This window comes from Typopeltis vanoorti, chromosome 14 (genome assembly GCF_054136105.1).
Source record: "Typopeltis vanoorti isolate ZY-2024b chromosome 14, IOZ_Tvanoo_1.0, whole genome shotgun sequence".
Taxonomy (NCBI): Eukaryota; Metazoa; Arthropoda; class Arachnida; order Uropygi; family Thelyphonidae; genus Typopeltis; species Typopeltis vanoorti.
In genome coordinates, this window is record NC_143562.1 from 19,853,929 (window position 1) to 19,880,054 (window position 26,126).

Below are 26,126 nucleotides of genomic sequence, written 5' to 3' on the forward strand. Positions count from 1 at the left end.
GACCTTTTCTGCTGAATGGAACCAGCTTTGGCGCTGAACAACCGGCTTCTGTCCACTGGTTTGACTGCTGTTTGCATTCTGGTGTGTAATGGTGAATCCAAGTCTCGTTCACAGTAATAAATCGATGCACAAAATCAGTTTTATGCTTGTTAAAACATTCCAAGCACTGTTCAGAGATTTTCGTGTGAGTGCGTTTCTGATCTGCTGTGAGCAAGCACGGCACCCATCTTGCCCAAAGCTTTTTCATATGCAATTCTTCATGCAAAATATATCCTACATGTTCTTTTGAAATGCCTATAGTCTCAGGAATTTCACACACTTTGACTTGCTGGTCATTCAATACCATATTGTGCTCGATGAATGATTTCTGGTGTTGTTACACTTTTTGGACAGCCTTCACGTGAATCATCTTCAAGGTTGGCATGGCCATGTGTAAACTCAGCAGCCCATTTCTTAATTATCGAAATCTATGAACTATGAAATTTATGAACTTCGAACGAATTTCTTTTGGCATTAAATCTTCTTTTACAAAGAATTTTAAACTGCATAATACTCAGTTCTGTTTCAAGGGATACAGACAACACTTTTGCTTCAGACAGCTGTATAAAACAAACTTTCTTGATAGAATGACTTGCTATTTCACATGGATGCTTATGACAGGTGCACCAACTTAGAAAAAAAATCTTGCCGATAGTGTTGCCATCTATTGTCAAGACCGAGAACTTTTCAGACCACCTTCATAAAATGAGGGATATAATTTGATCACTGTATATGTTCACCGTCAGGGAAAGACAAGGATGTAGTCTTAAAATGGACCCGAGAAGATCAAAGTAGTAATTGGGAAGGGAGAAATATTGCAAAGGGATTTACTTTTCCATCTATACATGCAATTACTTCCCACTCTCCCAAATTTTTAAAGATTAATAATACATAATGGAAGATGCTGGAATAAAAAGAAATCGGACCTTCCAGATTCATTTCATTAAATGCATCTAATCCCAACCCTAATCCAGTGAAGTCATTTCCATTTTACAATAAACTAAACTATACTAATGAATTGACTGTCAGATTCCTAATTTTTTTTTTTTTCTATTATTACTTAATGAAGGGCCATAATACTGCTGGTAGTAGCCTAATCACAGGGCCACTAGCAATATGTTTGGGATACTATCTCAACAAAAATTTCAGTCATAACACTCTGCATTTATTAATTTATTTTATTGATTCTTCTCTGTGATCAGTTAAGAGATTGATGAATGATTTCTGATAGACAATGATATAGACAAGGATCATAAAGTATCCACTCCTTATGCTTGAGATACTATCTCAACAAAAATTTCAGTTATAACACTCTGCATTTATTAATTTATTTTATTGATTCTTCTCTGTGATCAGTTAAATTCATATGAATAATCTATACCAGTCAACAATTTAAACACTATTATTACTTGCACAGATAATAATATAATAAATCATAGAGTACCCAACCACTCATTAGTAGCTTAATATTTAGCTCTGTACTTCTTACTGTACTACTGATTTACTGTATTAAAGAAAAATGCATTATGTCTGAACTACTCTGCTAGCCACTACTGCACAGGTTATGGATTTAGAGACAGAAGTCCATTTGATAGCTATTCTAAAACAGTGCACGTTGCTGGACAGTTTTAAGGCTAGATGAATTAGAAATGATATTTAAACCGAACATTTTTGATTGCCATAATTTAAACAAGCTATATGCCACTGCTATGCATTCTTATATACAGCATATAGTAAACTGAAATGTCCTATCATATCCCATGTTTAGGTGTCATGCTACTATGATAGAATGCACCAAAGTGGTAGCATGACATCTAGATTAAATGTTACTTTGTTAGAATAATTATATACCATGTTAAAACCAGTTAAAAATTATCTATTATATTTTTCTTGTAGATGTTTCTATTATGTAGTGAGCCCACATATAATTTTAAGTATCACAAAGTCTTTAAATATTAATCCTACCACTTCTGAAGTGTGGGATTAATATTAAAAAAAGATGAAAAAAGTGCTTACAATGAACACCATAAAAAATTTTATAGACAAAGATGAAAAATCTTAAATGAGTATTTTTAATTAAGTAAAATAATTATTAGTGGTTCCTTATTTTTATGCTAATAATTTGTAACTCAAAGTGATATTAGGGACTTGACATTGCAATAATGCAGTTGTTTACAATCAGAGGATGCTTAACAGAACTTCCTCTTAAATTCCTTCTATACTTTCAAAGAGTAAAATATGGTTTCCTATTTATTCTAGTCTAACAGACTGTCTTGAGTTGTGATAACATGCATCTGCAATGAAGAGTTTTTGATTAAAATTCAATAAATTTTATTGAAAAGCAAATATTTAAATTATATATATATATATATATTTTTAGGAATTATGATAACTGTCCCTCGAGGTGCTCTTAAGAAAGGAAGTGCCAATATTTATGTTGCTGTCTTAAGAGATGACAAGGATCGTCCTAAACTCTCAGGTAATATGAAATTTTCCAGTTGCAGTTAGTATTGTGTAGCTTTTTTGTAACATGGCACAAATGTGTATTGCTTTTTGAATCTATGAAGTTTATCATGGAAATTCTTCCATTCTATCCCCTATAATGGCTATCATATTTCACCTGAATTTTTTCAATGTCAGTGCACTTATTACTCACTCTTGAAATGCAATCCACTCTTTCACCACTCTTTATGCAAAGAATCTACTTCTCATGCTTAATAAATTATATTGCCAAGAAACACTTCTCATCCTCATATATCATCTAGAGATGAACTTTTACTCTCCTATAATTTACTGCTCTGCACAGTGATTTTAATGTGGAGGAACAATTTGGTGCAGTCCTTCAGTCTATCCTCATCTCACAGTCCTAATACAATCTTAGTTACTTACTGAGACCGTCCGGTAAGTAACTAAGATTGTATTAGGACTGACCCTTTCCCCCACTGCTGCACAGATGGTTACAACAATTATCTCAAAGAATATTTATTTACCTCAGCTGATATTGAATCATAAAGAACTGGATTTCAACAATTCCTTCTGTTGCACTTTATACCATTTTTATATTCTTTCCTTTACTTGGCGAGCATTGACCCTGCAGCACAAAAGTAAGCCTAATCAGCTCATTCCAAAATAAAAAAAGATAAATCAACCACTTCCATCAACTGTTATAAGATTTCTGTTCTGTCAAAATTCATAAATAAAAAATAAACCTGCTAATGCCTTTTTATCTCCCAAAGGGAGTAGGTGAGGATGTTCTAACCTTATCAGGAAACTCTTCTCATCCTTATGTACTATCCAGGAATGATCTGTTACTCCATTTACTGCCCTGCACAATGGTTTCAATGTGAAGAACATTCATGGAGGAACAATTAGTGCAGTAATTAGCCAATGTAAGATAGCTGGCCCAAACTATCAATGATTATAAACAACATTTAGGGAAGAGAGTACATCAGTCAACTGTTGCCACCTCGTGGGCACTAACACAATATATTATCATCTGAATTAGTGTGGGTTCTAATAAGGAAGATCATCAAGCCAACTTCTTCACTAGCTTAAGATCAACTGACTAATTAGTGACCAATGTGCATTCTGTTACTCTTGATTCACAGCAGATCTCCTTGTTCTCAATTCACTGCCTTTAGACACAACCCGTGGAAAGGTTTAGAGAAACACAGTAAACTTTCATGTTTCCTGGGCATGTGATCAGTTCTGACATATAAAGGCCTGCTCACCAAATTGCCTTTAACATTTTGCAATTGGACAGCCAGTGTTCTTTCTGGTTTTTTGCTGTGTGTCATAGCGAATTACTTCCTCTCCCCAAGATTCTTCAACAATGCTGGAGCACTCAGGGATCTATATTTCATTAACTTTCCCCCTATATATAAATGACCTCTAAATAACCATAGATCCAGTTGCTGCTGATGATGCTACACTCCATTCCTCTTCATTTGGTATATTAAACCCTGATCTCCATGTTATTCTTAGTAGAGTGAAGATAGAACACTTCATTTTCTCTTACCCTTTCATAATACCTTGGTCTCCAAACAAAATCAGATTTTTCATTCTAGGTGAGTTACTTCTACCCTTTCCTCGCACACATATCATTTTCAACTACAAAAAAAGAAACCTTGGTTCTTTCACTACTGAAGGGTGTGAGCAGAAAAAGTCACCAAGTTTCTCACCTATTTTTGGCTTAAACAACTACTAATACTATAAATCCCAAATCTTCCCAGCACCAGGATATTGGTCTTTTGTTTAAGGTGGTATACCAAAAACCTCCTTAAAAATACTTGATACTATCCAGCAGGACAATTCATTTAATTGATTGATCTCTTCTCTCATGCACAAAGATTAACTCCAATTATTTTTCTCATTGATGTTCTCTATTTCTGCCTCTTACATTCCTTTTCATAGGCAGTGTAGGCCGTGTCCTGTTCAACTTGTAACCATACATTTACTGTTCAGCTTTAGACCCACCAAACCAGCTTCTCTTTATTTCCATCTATATAAGCTCTTTGAGTACTTTTCTCATGCTGTTTTTCTCAAAGACTGAAACCCTCCCCCCCCTCTTCAAAAACACATTAACAGATGTCTACTTTTCCTCGAGCTTTTTTCCTACATAGCATAGATGTGTTATAGGCCATCTTGTGCAGTGAGGGAATTAAGGGAATTATACATAATTAAATGGAATTGTCACTATATTGTCCGGTCCTAATGTTAGCCTTTAAGCATTATGACAAAAGTAATTCTGACAAACTCAACACTAAATTGTCAAGGATACTTTGAAGATATTTCAGAGAGAGAGCTTATTTTCTGTATCATATAGAAGTATATAGTGGCTATGGCTGAAACCAATTCTGTTGCATCACATGTGAGAAAATTGTGGGAAATCAACTATATAACACAGAGTGAAATTTTATCTAGTTTGCTTATACTAAATGTCAGTAAGATTGGGGCCTTACTGACATTTAGTACATGCAATATTTTGAACATATCCTATTCATTCACTTTTAACACTTCTCCATTCCTTATCCCTCTAGAAATAAAGCTTGCTATACCAGAATGGAACACTAATAAAGCGATGATTAAATAGCTAAACTGTGTCATCTGCATTTCACATTAGTCCCATCTCCATCCTGCAAGGTAATTTGCCCACAGTTGTTTTTCCTTCTACTAGCTATATAGTGAAAAAACAAACTCCTTTGGAGCAAGAGCTGGTCTTCTCTCATATTCTAATTTTTTTCTTCATGCAATACTTATCACTTTCATAGTCTGAGCATTATATTAATTCTTCATGCAACTGTTCTCCACCTCTCTTTATGTCTTCTACATTCTTATTTTTTTTATCTACAATTTCTCTTTAAATTTCTCTAGAATCCATTTGACTCCAGATTACTTTTTCTTCATGTGAGGTATACATTCTGCGATTGTATACCTCAATAAAAAAAAAATAAAAAAAGATTGCTGTCAACAATCTTTTCTTAATTATCTCCCATGTACTATTCATCTCTCTTCCTTCAAATTCTTGCATCCATAGTACTGCTGATAGTTGATTTCTAAGTCTATGGTAGTTCTCTGCCTTATAATTCTGCAAATTCTTTCTGCCTTGGTACTTCATCATACCTGTTCATCTTCTCAGTCACAATCAGATCCTCTGATTCTGTGACCAAATGCAAAACTCTTGATTCTCGTGTTCCTTCCATCACATGCTACCTAAGACAGTTGTTCCTCAAGAAATCCAAAAAATCCAGTTCCCTTAGTACTGCATGCAGCCTTCTCTGTCCACCATAATGATTACTGCTTTGCACTTGCAAAACTAATTTGCTTAAACACTTCCTGCTCATCTACGTCGTTCTCTGGTTTATAGAAACATCCCACTAAATATCTTTTCTTATAAATGTTTATCTCACACCATATACTCTCAAAGCCATTAGTGTTATTTCCACTGATTCTCCACCGTGAGAGGGCACAATTCATCTTTTATCACGAGTAACACTCAACCATGTTTACTTTCCATATACCGCCAAAATATGCTTCATCCTTTGATTTCTATCCTTGTTAGAACATATTCATTCCTCAGTTAACCAACTTTCAGTGATACCAACAATTTTTGGAGAGATTGGGTGTCACTGACAAACTGATTCCCTTGATTCCTAATGCTGCTAGCATTTATGCAGAAAAACCAGTGTATTGCTAATATTCTTATAGTCATTACTTCTGGCATATTCAACCTAGCTCTGCAATACAGTGTACACCTTCTCATTTCTCAAGCCACTATCCCTACATTACATGAAGTCATTTCTGCTACATTCCACCACCCATGCAATTCTAGTTTCCATGCCATGACAGGTCTCTCCAAATGCCTGCATCCAAATGTAATCCATTTCTTGCATACAGCTCTTCTATCCTCAAATGTACTCCATTCATCCACATATTGAAGACCTCTCTTACTACACATTCTTGTTATCACTCCATTCATTATCACTGCTCTTCTCCTCCACTCTGTGTTACTATACCAGGGCAACAAACTCGCTATCTTCCTTCTGACACATTTCTGCTGCACTATCAATCTCAAATCTTTCACTACATGATTCATGACACCTTTTAGTTCCTTCAATTTCTGATGTTTCACCTGGCAAGCACTCCTCTGGCACTCTACTCTCACACCCTAAATTATCGAATACATTTGATCTTGGATTTCATTTTATGATCTATCTATCTATTCCCTTCTGCCATACGGCCGGGGGGGGGGTAGCTATATTCTACCATACTAGAGAGATGATTATGAGCAAGGTGGTTTCCCGTTGCCTTCCTTGCCGTAAGTATTTATGACTGTAACCTGTGTGTTCACGGGGCCGGTTTGCCTGCTTGCAGGATGAAAAACCCCAGATAAACTGGCGGAAAAAACCCTACTGTCCACGCCCAAGACCAGCTAACTTGGCTATGGCTGAGGAAGATCCTTAAGCTCCTCACGTCATGGACGGGAATCGAACCTAGGACACTCCTTCCCCAGGCATATGGTTGCGAAGCAGAAAGCCACTAGGCTAACCGCGCGGACTCATTTTATGATAACAAGTGGAAATGATATGACAGTTGCAAAGTCTCATAATGGCATTCTTGTCTATACAATTCATTGATATAATTTATTATTGCAACATTTGAACTGAGATTAAATTATATACTGTTGATACTTTGTATGGTGTAATTTGTAACATAATTTTGCCACTAAAAATCAATCAGCTGAAACCAAGAGATGACTTGAAGTTTTTAGTAAGGATCTCAAATATCAAATTTTGAATAAAATCTTCAGAGAGTCGGGGAAAACTTGTATGGATGGATGCAAAAATAAAAATGCCTTTTGCATACCTGATTGGTGTTACAAGTAATATGCAATGTATCTAAAAACATTCAAAGAAAAGATATTCAAAAATATACTTGTCTTTCTGGCCTGGATGGCCGAGTGGATAGTATATCTGCTCTCCAGCTAATAGGTTGTGGGTTTGGATCTCATTGTGACAGGGATGTTTTTGAATATCTATCAAGTTTTATATATATGAGACATAGGACTAACCACCTTATCCTCAAAATGGTAGTGGTTAAATGTAGAAAAAAAATCCTTGAAACTGCAAGGTAAAAAAAGAGGGATGGAATAAGAATATATATATGTGTGTGTAAACTTGCTCTGGAGACCAAGCAAAGTATTTTTTTCAAACAACAGTGTGATTTGATGTAATATGGGTATCCAGTTAGCAAAAATTTCATTCATATACTTGCAGTTATCTGGAATGCACAATTAAAACACCTGTAATTGATCTTATTCTGCACATGCCTATTTACAAAGCATTAAGTAATTATTGAAGGACAATTTTTATGAATATCTCATTTTCAATAACATTTTATTTTCCAGGATTGTTCTAATTTTCCCTTTGCATATATTTGTCAGATTCGTGAAAATGTGTTTTACACTAATGAAATTAATGCATTTTGGCATATTTAATAATAATAAAAACACATCTCCTAATTATCTCTTTGAGAGATCAAATGCAGTGTAGTTATTACAGCTATAGTTTATCTATGATTTTTAAACGATCCTAACTCCCCCTCCCCCCAACGTTACCGATTCCAATACAGTTGGAATCGGTAACACGTTAATTATACGGATAGGCTAAGGATTAGATGATCAGTAAACTTGCTCTGTAGACCAAACAAGGTATTTTTTTCAAACTTCCTGCTTATAATTAAAAGGGTGGTTGTTTTGTGCTGAATTATGAAAATCACCAATCACCTAAAATAAGCGATGGAAATCAAACATCTTTCTGTTGGTTTCTGGTTTAGCCACTAGTTTTATTTCTAGTAAAAATATTGGAAATAATTTGGGAATAAACCCACCCTAGAAGGGAAGCAGGTATATCCCTTCCTTTGCACAAAGTAGTTTCTAAAGTCTCATTTATAGCAGTTAGCACATAAGACTCCTCTAAGTGTGCATATGGAGAGAGAGAGAGAAAACATAAAAAATATTCATCTTCCATAGATTAAGTACATTTGATAAATTAAGTACTACTATCCTTTTCAGGTTGGGCCACTGAAAAGTATAGTGTCTGTATATACTCTAACAGAATACAATATTTCCCTCCCAGGTGGCAGGAATCATGCTTTCCATTGTGGTGGTATTTTGGACATGTAATGTGATGTTGTCTGGTCTGTTTCTAAAGAAAATCATAAATTGCATTAATCAGTTTGTTTGTATATAGCTGCATATATTGTGGTTAAAACAACCATATAATTTGTGCATTATGATATCTATATATATTAAATATAGCAGTAACAACAAAAAAAAAAGTACACAGTTTGCTTCATACATATTGCCATGCTTATTAACTGATCATTTATTGGTTTAGTTATGTTTTTAGTGCTGGTGATTCAGTGATATTTATTGTATTTTAACTTGATGTTCCTTTAAGCGACATGAATTTTTTTTTTTTTTAGAAAAAGCAAATTATTGATGCTAGTGTTTAAAATCAGCAATTTGATGCAGTTAGAATGTACAGGAATTTCATTTGAGGAATATGTTGAAACAACATGTCTAACTGACAGGTCAATGGAATGTGTACTCTGCAAGTATTCAATCTATTATTCCATAAAGTGCAAACAAGCTGCAAGTCTAAGAAGTTACAGTAGGAAGAAAGAAACAATCTCGGCAGATCATTATCCTATCAAAAACCACAAATGCCACAGTTGGATGCCAGCACATTCAATGTGGCAGAACTTGGAGCCTACAATTTTGGCTATAATTGAATGTTACTGAATTCATCATCTTACTGTTCCTGTTTTTGTTGGGTAATGAAGCAGTTGATATCCTCATTTATTACTATAAATATAAATGAGGGTGGCCCGAAAAGTTCTCGGCCTAACTGAAAAAACGAATTTATAATTTCAAAATTTTTTTTCAACATAATCTCCCTTAAGACTAATACATTTATTCCAGTGATGCTCCAGCATTATTATCCTGGCCCTGTAGTGGTTCTCAGTAAGATCTGCAAAATACCCCTCTACAGCTGCAATCACCTCTTGATTCAAAGAAAAATGCTGACCAGAGAGGAAGAGTTTTAGTTTTGGGAAGAGATAGAAGTCGGAGGGAGCCAAATCTGGGGAATAGGATGGATGTTCCAACAATTCATAGTGAAGATCCCTTAATTTTCCCATTGCCAAAACACGTTTGTGGGAAGGTGCATTGTCCTGATGAAAGATGATTTTTTTTTCTGCAAACCGGGTCTATTCTCACACATTTTTTTGTCTAGTCTGGTTAAAAGATCGGAATAATATTCCCTGGTTATTGTCTTTACTCCTTTCAAGATAATCAATAAACAAAATGCCTTTTAGCATCCCAAAACACCGATGCCATGACCTTTCCTGCTGATGGAACCGACTTTGTCTTCTTTGGTGCTGAACTATTGGCTTCTGTCCACTGTTTGGATTCTGGTGTGTAATGGTGAATCCAAGTCTCATCCATAGTAATAAATTGATGCACAAAATCAGTTTTATTCTTGTTAAAACACTCCAAGCACTGTTCAGAGATTTTCATGTGAGTGCGTTTTTGATCTGCTCTGAGCAAGCGTAGCACCCATCTTCTGCAAAACCTTTTCATTTGCAATTCTTCATGCAAAATATATCCTACACATTCTTTTGAAATGCCTATAGTCTCAGCAATTTCACGCACTTTTACTTCCTGGACTATATCGTGCACTAGATCAATGATTTCTGGTGTTGTACTTTTTGGATGTCTTTCACCTGGATCATCTTCAAGGCTGGTACAGCCACGTTTAAACTCAGCAACCCATTTCTTAATTGTCGAAAACAAAGGAGAAGAGGGCCCATGACTTTGAATGAATTTCGTTTGGCATTAAACCTTCTTTTACAAAGAATTTTATAACTGCACGATACTGAATTTTATCTTTCAAGGGATACAGACAACACTTGCTTCAGATAGTATAAAACAAACTACTTGATAGAATGACTTGCAATTTCACATGGATGCTTATGACAGATGTACTAACTTAGAACGGGGAAATATTAGCTGAATGGGCAGATCAGCACGTCTTCACTTGGTTTTTGATGTCAAGGAAAAAGGCACCTTTAAATCAAGAGCCTGGAATAAGGAATATAACCCAAATTTGACATTCGTCTCTACTGATAGTGAAAATCAGCCTCTACAGACTTCAGACATGTTCTTGAGGTTTTTCCAAATAGCCAGCACTGTCCTCTTTATGGAATTAGGAGCCCAAATTCCAGTGATAACATCATTTCCTAGACCAAGATGGAATTTCCAAAAAACCGACCGGGAAAACTTCACTGCAGATCTAGACGCACGCCTTAGGAGAATTCCCCCAACTTACAAAAACTATACACGGTTCACTGGAGTAGTTATAGTGGTGGCAAAAATACACATTCCTTTAGGCTACCAAAACAAATACGTGCCTGGATGGACCAATGAAAGTGAATCCCTGTATCAGGAATTCCTTGAAAGTAAGGATCCTGAGATAGGAGAAGAACTGCTCCAGTCTCAACGCTGCTCGTAGGGAAAAGTGGATTCAAATAACTGAAAACATAGATTTCAAACACTCTAGTAGAAAAGTCTGGTCGCTATGTAAAAGGTTTGGTTCAAGCCCCTCTGTACCAAAGAAATCTTCTCTTGTCGATCCGAATCAGATAACTGCTCATATTGTTTCGCTTTCTAGAGCTTTGATAGATAAAGAACATACTAAAGAGGTAAAACACAAACTAAGGCTATGAAGTCTGTAACTCAAAAGAATCAACAATTCTCTTTGCCTTTTTCCCGTGAGGAAATATCCTCGGCTCTTCAACATATCAAAATGGGGAAGGCTCCTGGATTTGACAATGTTCATAATGAATTCCTGACGCACTGTGGACCTTATGCAAGATTGTGGCTAGCTAAGTTCTTTAACGATATACTTGAAAGTGGCTGCGTTCCTAAAGAATTTAAAAGGACAAAAATCATTGCTGTGTTAAAACCAGGTAAGCCAGCAGACAGAACTGAAAGCTATCGCTCCATAGCCCTTTTAAGTGCAACCTACAAATTGTTGGAGAGACTAATATTGAACAGGATCAGTGATAAACTTTTGGAATGTGTTCCAATAGAGCAAGCAGGATTCAGAAGAGATCGCAGCTGCAAAGATCAAGTTCTCAGCTTAACAACCTACATTGAAGCAGGATTTCAAAGATGCCTAAAGACTACTGCAGTCTTTATTGACTTAATAGCAGCTTACGATACTGTTTGGAGAGAGGGACTCATATATAAATTTCTTAAGGTCATCCCATGTAAAATATTGGGTCATCTCCTAAACAACTTACTGTGTGATCGATATTTCAGGGTAGTCACCGGAGGAAGCATCAGTAAACAGAGAGTGCTTAAGAATGGATTACCTCAGGGCTCAGTGCTCGCACCACTGCTTTTTAGCCTTTATATTGCAGATATTCCTGAAACAACCAGCAGGAAGTTTTCTTATGCAGGTGATCTAGTTTTGTCGATCAGCGACAAGTGTATCAAAAGAACTGAAGAAATATTGACAAATGATCTGTCGGCTTTATGGTAGTTCTATAAAAAATGGAGATTAACACCAAATTCTGGTAAAACCAAATGTTCTTGCTTTCACCTGAACAATAGTCTTGTAAATCAAAAACCAGAGGTATATGCTGATGGAACATTAATTTCGTTTAATCCGACACCTAAATATCTGGGATTAACTCTGGATAGAACTCTGACATATAAATAGCATATGATTAATATCGCTGCTAAAGTTTGCACCAGAAGCTTTGTGGTACTATCTGGGGCTCATGTGCCACAACTCTGCAGCGCACTGCAATGGATCTAGTTTACAGTGCAGCAGAGTATCGTGCTCCTGTCTGGCTCAATAGTTACCATGTCAATAAACTAAATACTCAACTTAACTCCACTCTGCGTTTAATAACAGGTTGCATTAGGAGTATACCCTTACAATGGCTCCCCACTTTGAGCCATATTGCTTCTCCAGAACTGCGATGACAGGAAGCCTTGCTTCGTGAATATAAAAGAATTTTAAATAACGAAAATCTTCCAATACATGAATTTATTCCAGATGCTTTATCTAATAGACTAAAATCCAGAGGACCTACCATAAAAACCGCCCGTAATCTTCTTAGCCAGAATGACAGTATGGTAAGTAGGTGGGATGTACTGTGGTCCCAAGCTGTATCACCTGAAGTTCGCAATCACATAAACATCTTCCAAAAACCATCTTGATTTCACCTGCCCAGGAATATGTGGACGACAGCTAACAGGATTCCTACAGGCCATGGTGTATGTGGAGACTTACTTTCAAAGCGGGGTAAGATACCAAATTCCCACTGTCCCTATGGAGCCGAGACCCAAACCATTTACCATATAGTACAGGAATGCGAGCTGACAGCATATCCAAGTGACTTTAATGATATTTTTGACCTATCCCCAGAGGCAATCAACTGGATCAAAAACCTAAATGTTAAAATATGAAATCTGATGCTTGTCATAAATTTCATATTTGTATTTGCTTGAATGTAGACTTTTTTATTATTATTATTTTTTTTTATCATATATGTGTATCTTATCTATACTCATGTGTATTATATCTTATTGTCTTTTAACCATGTGTACAATGATAAATAAAATAAATAACTAACTTGGAAAAAAAAAATCTTGCTGATAGTGTTTCCATCTATGGTCGAGGTCGAAAACTTTGCAGACCACCTTCATATTATACTGGATTATTTCTGCTGTGTCATATTGTATATTTTTTCTGTTTGTCTGAACGTGCTCAATCCATTCTTAACAATTCCTCTGCTTAACGTTTTCTGTCATATCATTTTTCAGAAATGAAATACAATGTTTTATATATATATATATATATATATATATCAATATTCTTGTGTATGCATGCAGGTGAGCTGGGGCTGGTTTTTAAACTGGTTGTTTAAGTTTATATATATATATATGTATATATATATATATATATATATATATTATTATTATTATTATTCAGGCCTCCATGGAGTCAAAAAACTCAAGGGAGCGCCCTCCTAGGAAACACAAAGTCTATCATACCACTCCTTAAATGCATTGACCGTTCTCGCTCTCACCACTCCATTAGGTAATGCATTCCATGGTTCAACCACTCTCCATGCAAAGAAACCACTCCTCACCCTCTTTCTCATGGTTTCCTTTCATAACTTCCAGGGATGACCCCTTGTCATGACTCCTTCCCACTGTTCAACCAAGCGAAAGAACTCCCCAGTGTGAACTCTGTAACCACCTCTCAACAGTTTCAATATAAATATAAATTCAATATAAAATTTCAAAAGTTTCAATCATATCACCCCTCCTTCTTCTATCCACCAAACTCCGCAGTCCACACTCCCTCAGCCGATCCTCATAACTAACATTGTACAGTCCCAACACCATCTTTGTTATCCGCCTTTGTACCCTTTCCACAGTTAATATATCCCTTTCAAATCCTGGGGACCAGATCTGAGAACAATAGTCTAAGTGTGGTCTGATCAGAGTCTTATACAGCGGAATGATAACCATTTTATCTCTGCAGGTCAGCATTCCTTCTCATTATTGCAGCAATCCTCTGTGTTACCTTCACTACCTTTGCAATATGTCCCCTAAATTTCAGGTTTCTATCAATCATCAAACCCAGATCTCTTGTCTCTCCTACTTCCTCCAGTTTAACTCCTCTCATAGAGTATGCAGTGTCCCATCGATGTGTCCCAAAACTCAAGACCTTACATTTTTCTGCATTAAATCGCATCCCCCATTCATTTTCCCATCTATCTAGTTTATTCAAATCCTCTTGCAGGGCTACCACATCTGCACTATTACTAATAACCCTTCCCAGCTTCGCATCATCTGCAAACAACCGAATATCCCCTTGCAATTCACGGACAATGTCATTGATATAAAGGTTAAACAATATAGGTCCTAGTACTGAGCCCTGTGGAACCCCACTTGTAACCTTCTGCCTCTTTCATATTGTTCTACCATACACAACTCTCTGATACCTATCAGACAGCCAATCCTGAATCCAGTTGACCAATCTGACATCCAGACCCATGTGCTACAACTTGAATATCAGTTTATCATGTGGCACCCTGTCAAATGCCTTTGCTAAGTCTAGGAAGATGGCAGTATATGCCTTTCCCTCATCTAATGCTCTTGTAACTTTATCATAAAAGGCTAGCAGATATATATATATATATATATATATATATATATATATATATATTATTAATTAGTTTAAATGACTGATACCGAGAGATAAACAGGTGACATGGTTTATTTAAAATATATATATATATAAGTTTTTGTATTCAAAAAATTTAGAGAACCAGATTATATTCAAGAATACAGAGATCTAGTTAACATCTATAACTTAATCAATTCTACTGAACAAAGAAATTAATAACAATTATACATAAATCATGTTTGCCATAACACTGAAATTTAAAATGAAAGCACCCAAGACATGGGTATGATATTTGCAACCGTTTTTTTTTTTTATATTCTCTATTGAGATGCAGCACAAATGAATTATTTTAAAAAGCATGGTTTACAGTTAAGAATAATTTAAAACTCTTAAAATCTTGTAGTTTCATGCTCATTTCAGTTTGCTATAGGCAGTTTTTTTTTTTTTTTTTAGTCTATCATTCTAACAGAAGGTGACTTAAAATTTTCACAATACAAACATTTTACTAAAGTGTTGTCTGTATATAACTTTGTGATTTTAGTTTAATAAGATTTGATAAAATCATCTTGTGAAAAAATTGTGGCTGTGTGAATCAACTCTGAATTGTCTTGATGTTCATTCTTAAATTGTATTTAAAAAAAAACAGCAAAAAATGCCCTTCAATATCACTAAATACACTGCTTGAAAAGAAGTCAGTAGTCACCATAGACACCATGTAATCAGATTCACATTGATTGCTGTCATTCTTCCTGTAGGCATGTAATCAGGTCCTGGACTGTTGTGGGGTGGATGTCCCTTGACCTCACCTGGCACTTTAGTTCATCCCACAGATGTTTAATAGAGTTAAGATCAGTGCTCTGTGGAGGCCAGTCAGTCAGCTAATATATTAGAAGTATTCAGTAATTGTTTATGAATTTCAGTTATCATTGAATAGTAAATTGTGGATGCTTAATGATGGTTTATACAGAGTAAAGTATCATGTCTATCATGTGGAATGGCTTTCTTTTTTGTAGTAAAATAAAAAAATTACAACTTTTTTTTTTTTCTCGCTCACCTGTTGTCCACACACCATTAAAGGTATAGGATTTGCAATCTCATTTGTGGGATTAATACACACACACACACACACACACACACACACACACACACACACACACACACACACACACACACACACACACACACACACACGCATTTATTTATTTATTTAAAAAATGCAGTAAAAAGAATTCATATGATCAGATTAAAGGTAAACATACAGTGCTTGGAAAGAAGTCAGTGGATACCATAGTGACCATAGTGTGAGGAACAAACATAAATAATAAGATGTAGGACCTCGTTTCCCTGTGATGGCTGCAGAAATCCTACAGGGAATACTTTCCACAAGCATATAATACCAATCAATGGGAATTTTGGACCATGTTTCCTGTAGGCATGTAATAAGGTCCTAAACTATTGTGGGATTGACATCCCTTGACCTCACCTGATGCTCCAGTTCATTCCAAAGATGTTCATTAAGGTTGAGATCAGGGCTCTGTGTAGGCCAGTTAAGTATGGTGACATTCATGTCTACAAACCATGCAGTTACAGCAGCAGCCTTATGACACAGTGCATTGTCTTGCTGAAAGAGACAATGGTCAGTTCCGTAGAAATGCCACAAAGTAGGAAGCATTGCATTATGCAGAATATTCAAACTCCTCTCAGAGTTCAGTGTTTGTGGCACCACAAACAGAGGTCTGAGGCCAAATCAGGAAAAATAGGACCATACCATCACACTGCTGCAATCACATCCATCTGCTCAGTAGAGGGCATAGTGTGATTTCTCTCTCCATAACACAGCTTTCCAAGCTTCCACATGCACACTGTACAAACACATTGCACATCATCTTAAGTGGTGCAGTTAAGTTGCACCACTTAAGATGATGTTGCATGTTGGTTCATGTAATGTAGGACTTGCATATTGTAGTCCTGCCATTGAAGCCCATGTTGTGAGCCTCAGTTCTGAATGTTTATGTGCAGATTCATATTCCCGTCAATGCCTGGAACTTTGGAGCATCATATTGCTCCAATTTATACTGGCTACAAACATGTGACTCATTACATGGGATGATGCACCTTGTCCATGGGAGTGTCAGTTGACTTCTTTCCAAGCAGTTTATATTAAACTTTTATTAACATTTTTAGGCATGTTTTAAAGGATATCCCCTTAATCTTTCAGATCGACAAACCATGCTCAGTCCGGTGATTCAGTTAGGTCCTCCTGGAATTTTGTTTAATAAACCGGTAATTGTTAGTTTTCAGCATTGTGCTAGTGTCAAGCAGCCAGAAAATTGGAGTATTAAGGTGTATAACAGTGATAATCCTCTTGAAGATGAAACTCCAGTGTGGAAGGTATGATTCAGTTTTTTTTTTTTTTTTTTTGTTATTTTTCTTCTTTTGTTTAAATGCAGTAATTTTTTATTTAGTAAACTGTGGCATGCTTCGTACTGGATGATGAAATCCATTGTCCATTGTGAGATTGCCACTTAATTTGAAGTCTGAAGTGGCTTATTTAAACCCATAGCCCATCTATATTACTAATATATGATCCTCCTCCTATCCTTCAATGTACTTCAACAAGGTAGTTTCTTGTTATACCTTCCTTGTTTAGCAATAAGTATTTTGTCTGTAGATATATGTTCTGCCACTACCATATGAGACTGGTCTTTTCAACCCAAAGGATTCATCTGTACCAACTGAGCTATGGAGACTTAATGTATGACAGATAATGAAAACCTTTATTACTGTTATTATCTTCATACCTCCATGAAGTCGAGGATTAATATCCGAGGTTCCTCTGCCACACCTATGCATGCACACACATACTTCTTCATACCATGCCTTCAATACATTCACATTCTCTGCAGATTCCACACTCTCAGGCAACACATTCCAATCATTCATCACTCTCCATGCAAAAAACTGCTTCTCACTTCTTTGCGCATAGCTTCCTTGTACTTCTTCAGTGATGTCCTCTTGTTCTCCCCCCCCCCCCCATCTTTCACCACTCTATGAAAAACCTCTTCAGTATTACTATGAGAACCCCTTACCAACTTATACATCTCTCATTTGTGGGTAGAGTCACATAAATAAGATCAATGCTATGAAATTGGTTTTGATACGCTGTCACTTATTTTAATTCAGATTTATTATTAGACCTCTATGGAGTCAATCTCATCATGGGAGGTCCTTCATCTCTTTCTCTCTCACACAGTTCATCATACTGTGACTTGAAGGCATTCACTGTCTCCACACTTACAGGCAATGCATTCCAACTATCCATAACTCTTCATGCAAAAAACCTAGTCATCATCCCTTTGCTCACACCTTTATACAGCTTTCAAGGATGGCCTCTGTTCTTTCCCCTTCTTCACCCATTCCATGAAACATCTAATCCACATGAATCTTGTAATAACCCCTTACAAAAAACTTAAGTCTTAATCATGTCTCACATCATCCTTCTATCTACTAGACTGCAATTTGCACTTTTCCAATCTGCCTTCATACTCTACACTCCAGACCAACTTAGTCGATTGTCTTTGAACCTGTTCCAACGTCTCTTCATTCTTTTGAAAACCTGGTGACCAAATCTGTGTACAGTAATTCATATGTGGTCTGATCAAAGCTTATAACAAACCATATAATGGTTCACTATACCAAAGTAATTCGGTTCTCTGACTTTGCCAAACTCCATGGAGTTTAATTTCTTAAGTGATTATATTAAAAGTTATGTCAAATATGGATCTAATTTTGGAGAAATGAGGAGAGAGAGTAATTTCATTTGGCAGCTGATAACTGCAATGCTGCCTGACTGTGCATATTATTATTAACAGGCCCTCTATGGAGTAAAGAGAGTCATCGTGAGAGGTCCTGCTCTCATATGCACAGCTCATCATACCTTGACTTAAATGCATTTACTCACCACACTCAGGCAATGCATTCCAATCCCACCACTCTGCATGCAAAAAAATCTACTCTCACCCACTTGATCACATCCACGTTATACCCGCTTCCAGGGAAGCAGGTATAAGGCGGATTGTTCTCCCCCTGTCTCCAGATATTTTCTGAAAAATCTCATCCACATTAATCTGTAATTATCCCTTACAAACTTATTTTCTCGATCATGTCTCTCCTCTTCCTTCTGTCCACTAGGCTCTATAATTTGCATTCTCTCAGTCAGACCTCATAGTCCACATTCTAGAGACAAGAAACCAATTCAGTTAAGTCTCTGAACCCTCTCCAACATCTCATCATCCTTTTGAAAACCTGGCAACCAAATTCATACATAATAATCCATATGTGGCCTGATCAAAAACTTACAATGGAATCAAAACATCCTTACTTCTACACGTCAGTGTTCTCTGCATCATTCCCATAATCTGCTGTGTTTTCCTCACAATTTTAGCAAAATGTCCACAAAATTCCAACTCCCTATCCACCATCATCCCCAGATCTTTCATCTCCTCCACCTTCTCTAAAATATCCCATACTCTGCATCCCATCTTTGCTTCCCAAGTTTTAAAACCTTACACTTTGCAACATTAAACTGTTATACCCACACACTTGTCCATTCAATCTATTTAGGACCTCTTGCAAAGCTACAACATCTGCTCTACTTCTCATAACTATCTCCAAGTCTGCATCATCTGCAAACAGCTGTATCACTACTTAAGCCCTTTTCAATGTCATTTGCATACAAAATAAACAACAATGATTCCAAAACAAACCCCTGGGGTACACCACTAGTGACTTTGATCTTCTGGGATATCACACCCACATATACAACCTGTTGATACCTATCAGATAGCCAATCTCCAATCCAATGCACTAATCTACTAACCAACCCCATCTGTTCCAATTTAACTACTAGTTTGTCATGTGGCAATCTATTGCTGAAACAAGATTTCTGTTTAGCAAACCCATGCTGTCCATCAAAGAGAATTCTGCTGCTGTCAAGCCAGTAGAATTCTTGTCCTGAATCATTTTCCTCACTAGCTTCTTTAATACCTTGTCATATATATCACAACTCCAGACAAGCAGATTGGCCTATAATTCGAAGCCTTAGTCTTATTATCCTCTTTATGAAGCAGAGCCATTTTGCCATCTTTCCACTCCTTCAGAAGTTGGCTAATCTAACACTGGTGTTAAAAATGTAAGTTAAAGCTGTTCCCTGGAATGTTCCCTCAAGACATGCGGTAATATACCATCAAGTCCCATGGCCTTGTTGACATCAAGTTTATTCAATTCCTTATATAACTCCTGCTCACTCAACATTATTTACCCCTCCCCCATTCCCACTGCTCTCAAGTTCTGCATTATGTTACAATCACAAGGATAGAATACTTTAATGAAACTGCTCATGAAGCACCTCTACTATATTCTCCTCAGTGTCTATCATTCTCCCATTATCACTGACCAACATCATCCTTCCAGAAATTAAAAATGCCAAGAAATTATATTCTTGATTTTAATCCTTTATCCAAGTAAGCAAGACAATGTTTTATGCATGCGGTATCTTCACATCTGAGCACAGAGACTAATGACTTCACATCCAATTGCCTTTCTATCTATTCCATAATACAAAGCACACCTCCTTTGGGACGTGTATAATGGAAAGGGCCACTACCCAGACCAGTTTCAACCTTTATTTAGGTCTCATCAGTGGGAGCCAGACCTGGAAGTGATACCAAGGTTGAAGTAATGCAAAAGTCATATTTCTCATATACAAGTAGTCAAAAGGTGTCAGACCTTATTAATAAAATACTCTGGATGAAAGATCCTCCCAGAATCATTCTTCTTTCTACTGGCCCCATATTGAAAAAACTCCCTATGATTTCTTTTAGCATCCTTTGCTAACTGCTGCCTTTCTGCTTGTATATCAGATCAGAACAGCCCATTAAAGACAAATAAAGGTGAATTAAATAAATTATATATTAGTCCAGTAAAATAAAAGGCAGTTGAGTGAAAATCATCACTTTAATCAGATTTTAAATTGTATTGGCAGATCTATATACTATCTGCAAATGCTTGCATAACCTTTATGAAAATAGATAGAGAACTAGAAATATTTGTATAATTTGGATTATAAATTTTTAATGCATTTTTAAAATTTTTATGCATAATTTTATAATAGGGTAATTCAGTTTTATGCAATTTACCAAAATGAATATGCAAACAATAAACTGTCGAAAAATTAACATAATGAGATTGAGTAATGCTTTTTGTGCATATGTGTGTGTTTCAGACTCTGCTGACATTGGGAGAAGAAACAATTAATACCCCAGTGTACTGTCAGTTAGATGAACAGTGGTGCCACTTGATTACAGATCAACTGTCTCGTTATGTCCTTGTGGGAGAATCTCAACCAGGATGTAAAGCCATCAAATCTCTCACTCTGGCAGCATTTGCTCCATCTCTTCATTCATCTGTTGACTACAATATTAGACTTTACTGTGTTGAAGGTACCAAAGCAGCATTAGAGGTTAGTATTATTTATTATCATCAGAACCGTCACCTCCATGAAGTTAATATTTATTGTGGACAGTCATCCTTGATTACTATCTATTATTATATAGGCATCTGCAAGCCCTCATAAGTCCACATACTTCTTTTCATCTCTCTCTCTCTCTCCCTCCTTAAAATTATTCATAGCTGATGCACTCACCATTTCCACTGTCAATCTGTTGCTCATCAAAAGAGAAAGTCTTTACATCCTAGATAACTTCTTTTAACATAACTTTTATTAATCTCTCTGTTTACAGTCTGGACTTTGATGGATGGCAATTCTTTATTTAGCCTTTGTATTCTTTTGAATTGATCACTGCCTGTTTTACTAATGTCAGAGGCACCATTTGTAGCTGATTCTTATATACTCCAGAAAAATAAAGGGCTTTGGTCTATCTCTGATCTGTCTCAGATGTTTGAAACTACTCTGTATGTTTGTAGATAAGTCAGACATTATATTGATTAAAATCTTTGGTAATTTTTCACTAGTTCTTTTTAAATAGGATAGTGCTATGGTGTCAACAAACTCTAGGTTTTTATGTGGGTGGCTGAGAGGATTCTGAGTGTAGTTTTTTGTGTTTTCTCCTTTTAATATCAGTTGTTAGTCAAAACCTTTGTATTCAAGGGTGGCAATTTCATCACTATTTGCAAGTGACTTAAAAATGCCATATTTTTATGATATGATGCAGCATGAAGATGCCCCCTCCTCCCATATGAGTGTGTACAGGTTTTCTGTAAATTGAGTGTAAAAAAGCCATTTGGGCTTTTTTTTTTTCCTTTAATAAACAAGATGTCTAAGAACAGGAATGGAAAATAACACTTTAGAACTTGTCACTTCTGGACAAGTTCTAAAGCATTTGAATCAATGGCCAAATGAAGAACATATTGTGAACATGTGAGTCATAATTTGGGTTTTCATGAATTTTTTTTTTTTGAGGACATTTGTCCTGAAAGCTTCCACGTGTAAGTTAGTAACAAAGGCAGAGAGTGGGCAACCCATTGCTACACCTTAAATTTGTTAGTAGAGCAGTTTATTAAATATGGAATAATCTGAAGTTCAGAGGTGAACTGTAGACTCAAATACACAAACATTATTCGAGAAAAAATGAAATCGATTAAAAACAAGAACCAAACCTTAGAGATTCAGTGCAAGACCTGAAGAAAATATTAATTGAATCATCCAGAGAGACATGTCTGCAAGGAGAGAAAAATCAGGCCTTCATTGTGGATGCAGGAAGGTAAAGAAGCAATCAAGGAAAAGAAGAAAGCATACTGCAAGTTCCTGGCAGCAAGTGAGCATGTGCTCTTAGAGAACAAGAATACAGAGAAAAATTTAAGAGGGAAAAGCACTAGCAAACCAAAAGTTAGGGGAAGAGTCTGGTAAGAACATAAATATGGAAGGTGGCAAAATATTCCGGAAGCAAGTGAAAAAGCTTAAGAATGGAAGAAAGAGTACTGACTGTAAAAAAGTATCAGATGGTGAAGGTGACATGAAAACTGAAATCATCTGAATTAAATGAAACAGCCATGACAGCATGGTGGTAGAAAACACTCAGCAGGAAGGCAGTTAGTAATACATATCAGTATTTAAGTAGAGAAAGCAATCAAAAACTTGAAATGTAGAAAGGCAGTTGGAGTAAGTCAAATGCTCAAATATGGAGTTATAAAAGTTTTACATTGGCTACACAGCATAGATCAAGATCTGGTCAGAGGATCAAATTCTGGATGATTGGACTAGAGCATTCATAGTACCCATCTCTAAAAAGGGTAAAAAAATAGAATGTGAGAGGAATTTCTCTATTGTGAGTGTTCCTGGTAAGATTTATGCAAGCATACTTGAGAAAAAGTTAAATTATTAAAGCTTAGAGAAGAACAAGCCGGGTTCAGGCAAATAGAGGTTGTCAGGGTTAGATTTTCACTATCAAGACGAATAGTTGAGAAATCACACGAATATAACAATGATCTGTTAAGTTTTATAGATTCGGAAAGGTCTGTCTATCTAACTTACAGTAGCAACTTTACCTCTGATCAGAGAAAGTGACCATGCAGGGAGGTTGCTCAACATGTAGAATTCCTAGTCCAGTCCCAGTCCTTTCCTATGGACAGGCCAAGTCCCTATACCATACCAAAACTTGGTGTGAAAGAAAATTCAAGGAAGCTCATGAGATGCTGATTCAGCATATTAATTTCAACAAGAATGAGGGATTAGTAATTCCAAGAATCTGGAAGAAAATCCATCTACAACCCACATAGGATCCAGAACTTACAACCAAAGAAAACCTTAAGACAAACAAGACTGTAAAGATGTATTTGATGTAGTTGTGCTAATTTTCTTTAAATCATCTGTATGTTATTACACTTATTCTAAATAAAAATAACATTTATTTTATTTTTTCACCAGAGATCAGGCTATCATAAATGATTAACAAAACAGTTAGATTTGGCTTACTTTTGTGTAGTGTATTGTAGCTTATGTCTTGTTCATATGATGTATGTTTTGTTGAGTGTTTATTTCTTAATTATAAGTAAAGTAATTACTCTAAAGGGTGTGTCTTTTTTTTGTCTCCATAAATTGTACACAATGAAAGTTGGATTTAAAATTATATAAAAGTTATGATACTTTTATCCAAAAAAAAATTTTATATATATATATATATATGAGAACAATGATTGGTTCAGAAATCAAGACAAAAAGATTTGGACTATCACAAATAATAACTGCAAATAAATGACATTTTATCAGTGTATGTGATTTTTAATTAAAAAGATCAAACTAAAGTTGTTTAGAGCAAGCTTGTAAAGTCAGCAGTGAGCAAGCAGTGGTTTTCAATATCTGTGAGCTACCAAGGCATGGAGACAAAGGTAATTTTCTAACAGTAATTAGAAAATTACACTTTTGCAGGGAGTCTATCAGACTTGATAAAATTCTACCAAGATTTTGTTTATGAAGAAATTTTTCTAGTTAATTGCTATAATATGCTTTGTTCTGTCTCTAGAATTATTTAAAATTTTGGCTTTGAATAAATTAAAATTTTTTGTAATGAATAATTATAGTATTCATTCCAGTTATTATAATTATTTCTAATTTATTAAAATGTTAATTATGCTATAATGCTCATGAAAGTTTTTGTAGCTCAATTGATAAAGAATGCTCTTTGGTTAGAAAGGTTGGGGTTTAAATCCTGTTTAGGACTCAGTCTTTATAAAGGGTATTTCAACTGAAGGCGAGTTTGCCAATCTAGTACAGAAGTGGTAGGGTTTTATTTTTCCTCCCAGAAAACAGGATTTTTCATCCTGCAAGACAGATGAGCTAGCCAGAGTATACATGCAATTCACAAATGCAAACTTATGATTAATGGCCCTATCATAGCATTAATTAAGTTTCTAGAAAGCCAAATTACATGGCCAAGAGAGAGAGACCATTGAGCCTCATATTTCAGGGGAAGGTAAAATGAGATAGATGAGATAATACTCAATCTTTTTAATAAATGAATATAAGCATCAATCTGATGCATCAAATGCTTTAAATAAAGCAGTGAATTTATTATTATTATTATTATTATTATTATTACCCAAAACCCCATGGAGTTAAAGACTCATCTAGGAGGTCCTTTTATCATACACACACTCATCATACTTTAAACACACTCAAATTCTCTGCAGACACCACACTCTCAGGCAAGGCATTCCCAACTCTGCATGCAAAAAACACCTGCTTCTCACTCCCCTGCCCACACCCTCTTTATACAGTTTCCAGGGATGACCTCTGGTTATCCCCTGATCTCCCACTGTTTTCTATAGAATCTTTCCAACATTGATCCTATGACAATCCCTTACTAACTTGTCGGTCTATCATATCTCCCCTCTTCCTCCTATCCACTAGACTGTAAATTGCATCTTCTTAATCTTTCCTCATATTCAAAATCCGGAGGTCAGAAACTACCTTAGTCAGTCACCTCTGGACCCTTTCCAATATCTCTTCGTCCTTTTGAAAACCAGGTGACCAAATCTAGGCACAGTAGTCCATGTGTGGCCTTATACAATGGAACAAGAATCTCCCTACTTCTACAAGTCAGTGTCCTCCGCATCATTCCCAGAAGTCTCCGTGTTTTCTTCACAATTTTGACAATGTGACCTAAATCTAAATTTCAGAATCCTTATCCACTATCACCCCAAGATCTCTTATTTCCTCCACCTCTGACAATATATCCCCACCAAGCATAAATTTTGCATCCTCATTCCTGTGCCTAATCACTCAATTTATTCAAGAGTTTTCTTGTAAGGCCACGACATCTTCTCTACTCTTCATAGTTTGTCCCAGATTTGGATGGAGATATTCAGTTGTTTGCAGATGATGTAAAATTAAAATACAAGTTAAACAGTAATGACCCTAAAACAGATCCCTGAGGCACACCACTAGTGACCTTCCTTTTCTGGGATATTGCTCTCCCGTACACAACTTGCTGATACCTATCAGATAGCCAGTCTCCAATCCAATGCACTAATCTAATATCCAACACCATCCATTCATTTATATGAGGAAGAAGGGCAATGTTTGAGGAAAACTGTACTTTTGCAAAAAACCTACCATCCTCCCCGACTTAAATAAATAAAAATGATTTTTTTAATATAGTGGTTCAAGATAAGAGGTAGGAATAGGATGGTGATCTTTGTTGCCAACAACATCAATTATTTCTAATCAATCACTTGTACTTTGATTGTAATGTACATAAAAACAAATTATAATTTTTTGAAAAAGAATTATAT

General features: G+C 35.9%; 1 protein-coding gene across 1 annotated transcript in view; it reads left to right on the forward strand.

Annotated features, from left to right (window-relative positions):
- The window catches only part of LOC150099279 (netrin receptor UNC5C-like), a 189,794-nt gene that overhangs the window by 141,879 nt on the left and 21,789 nt on the right, over window positions 1-26,126 (forward strand). The window contains exons 10-12 of the mRNA XM_090404301.1: window positions 2,420-2,518; window positions 17,035-17,207; window positions 21,100-21,336. Coding sequence (XP_090260427.1) covers window positions 2,420-2,518; window positions 17,035-17,207; window positions 21,100-21,336 — 509 coding nt within the window. The remainder of the gene's footprint in view (window positions 1-2,419; window positions 2,519-17,034; window positions 17,208-21,099; window positions 21,337-26,126) is intronic.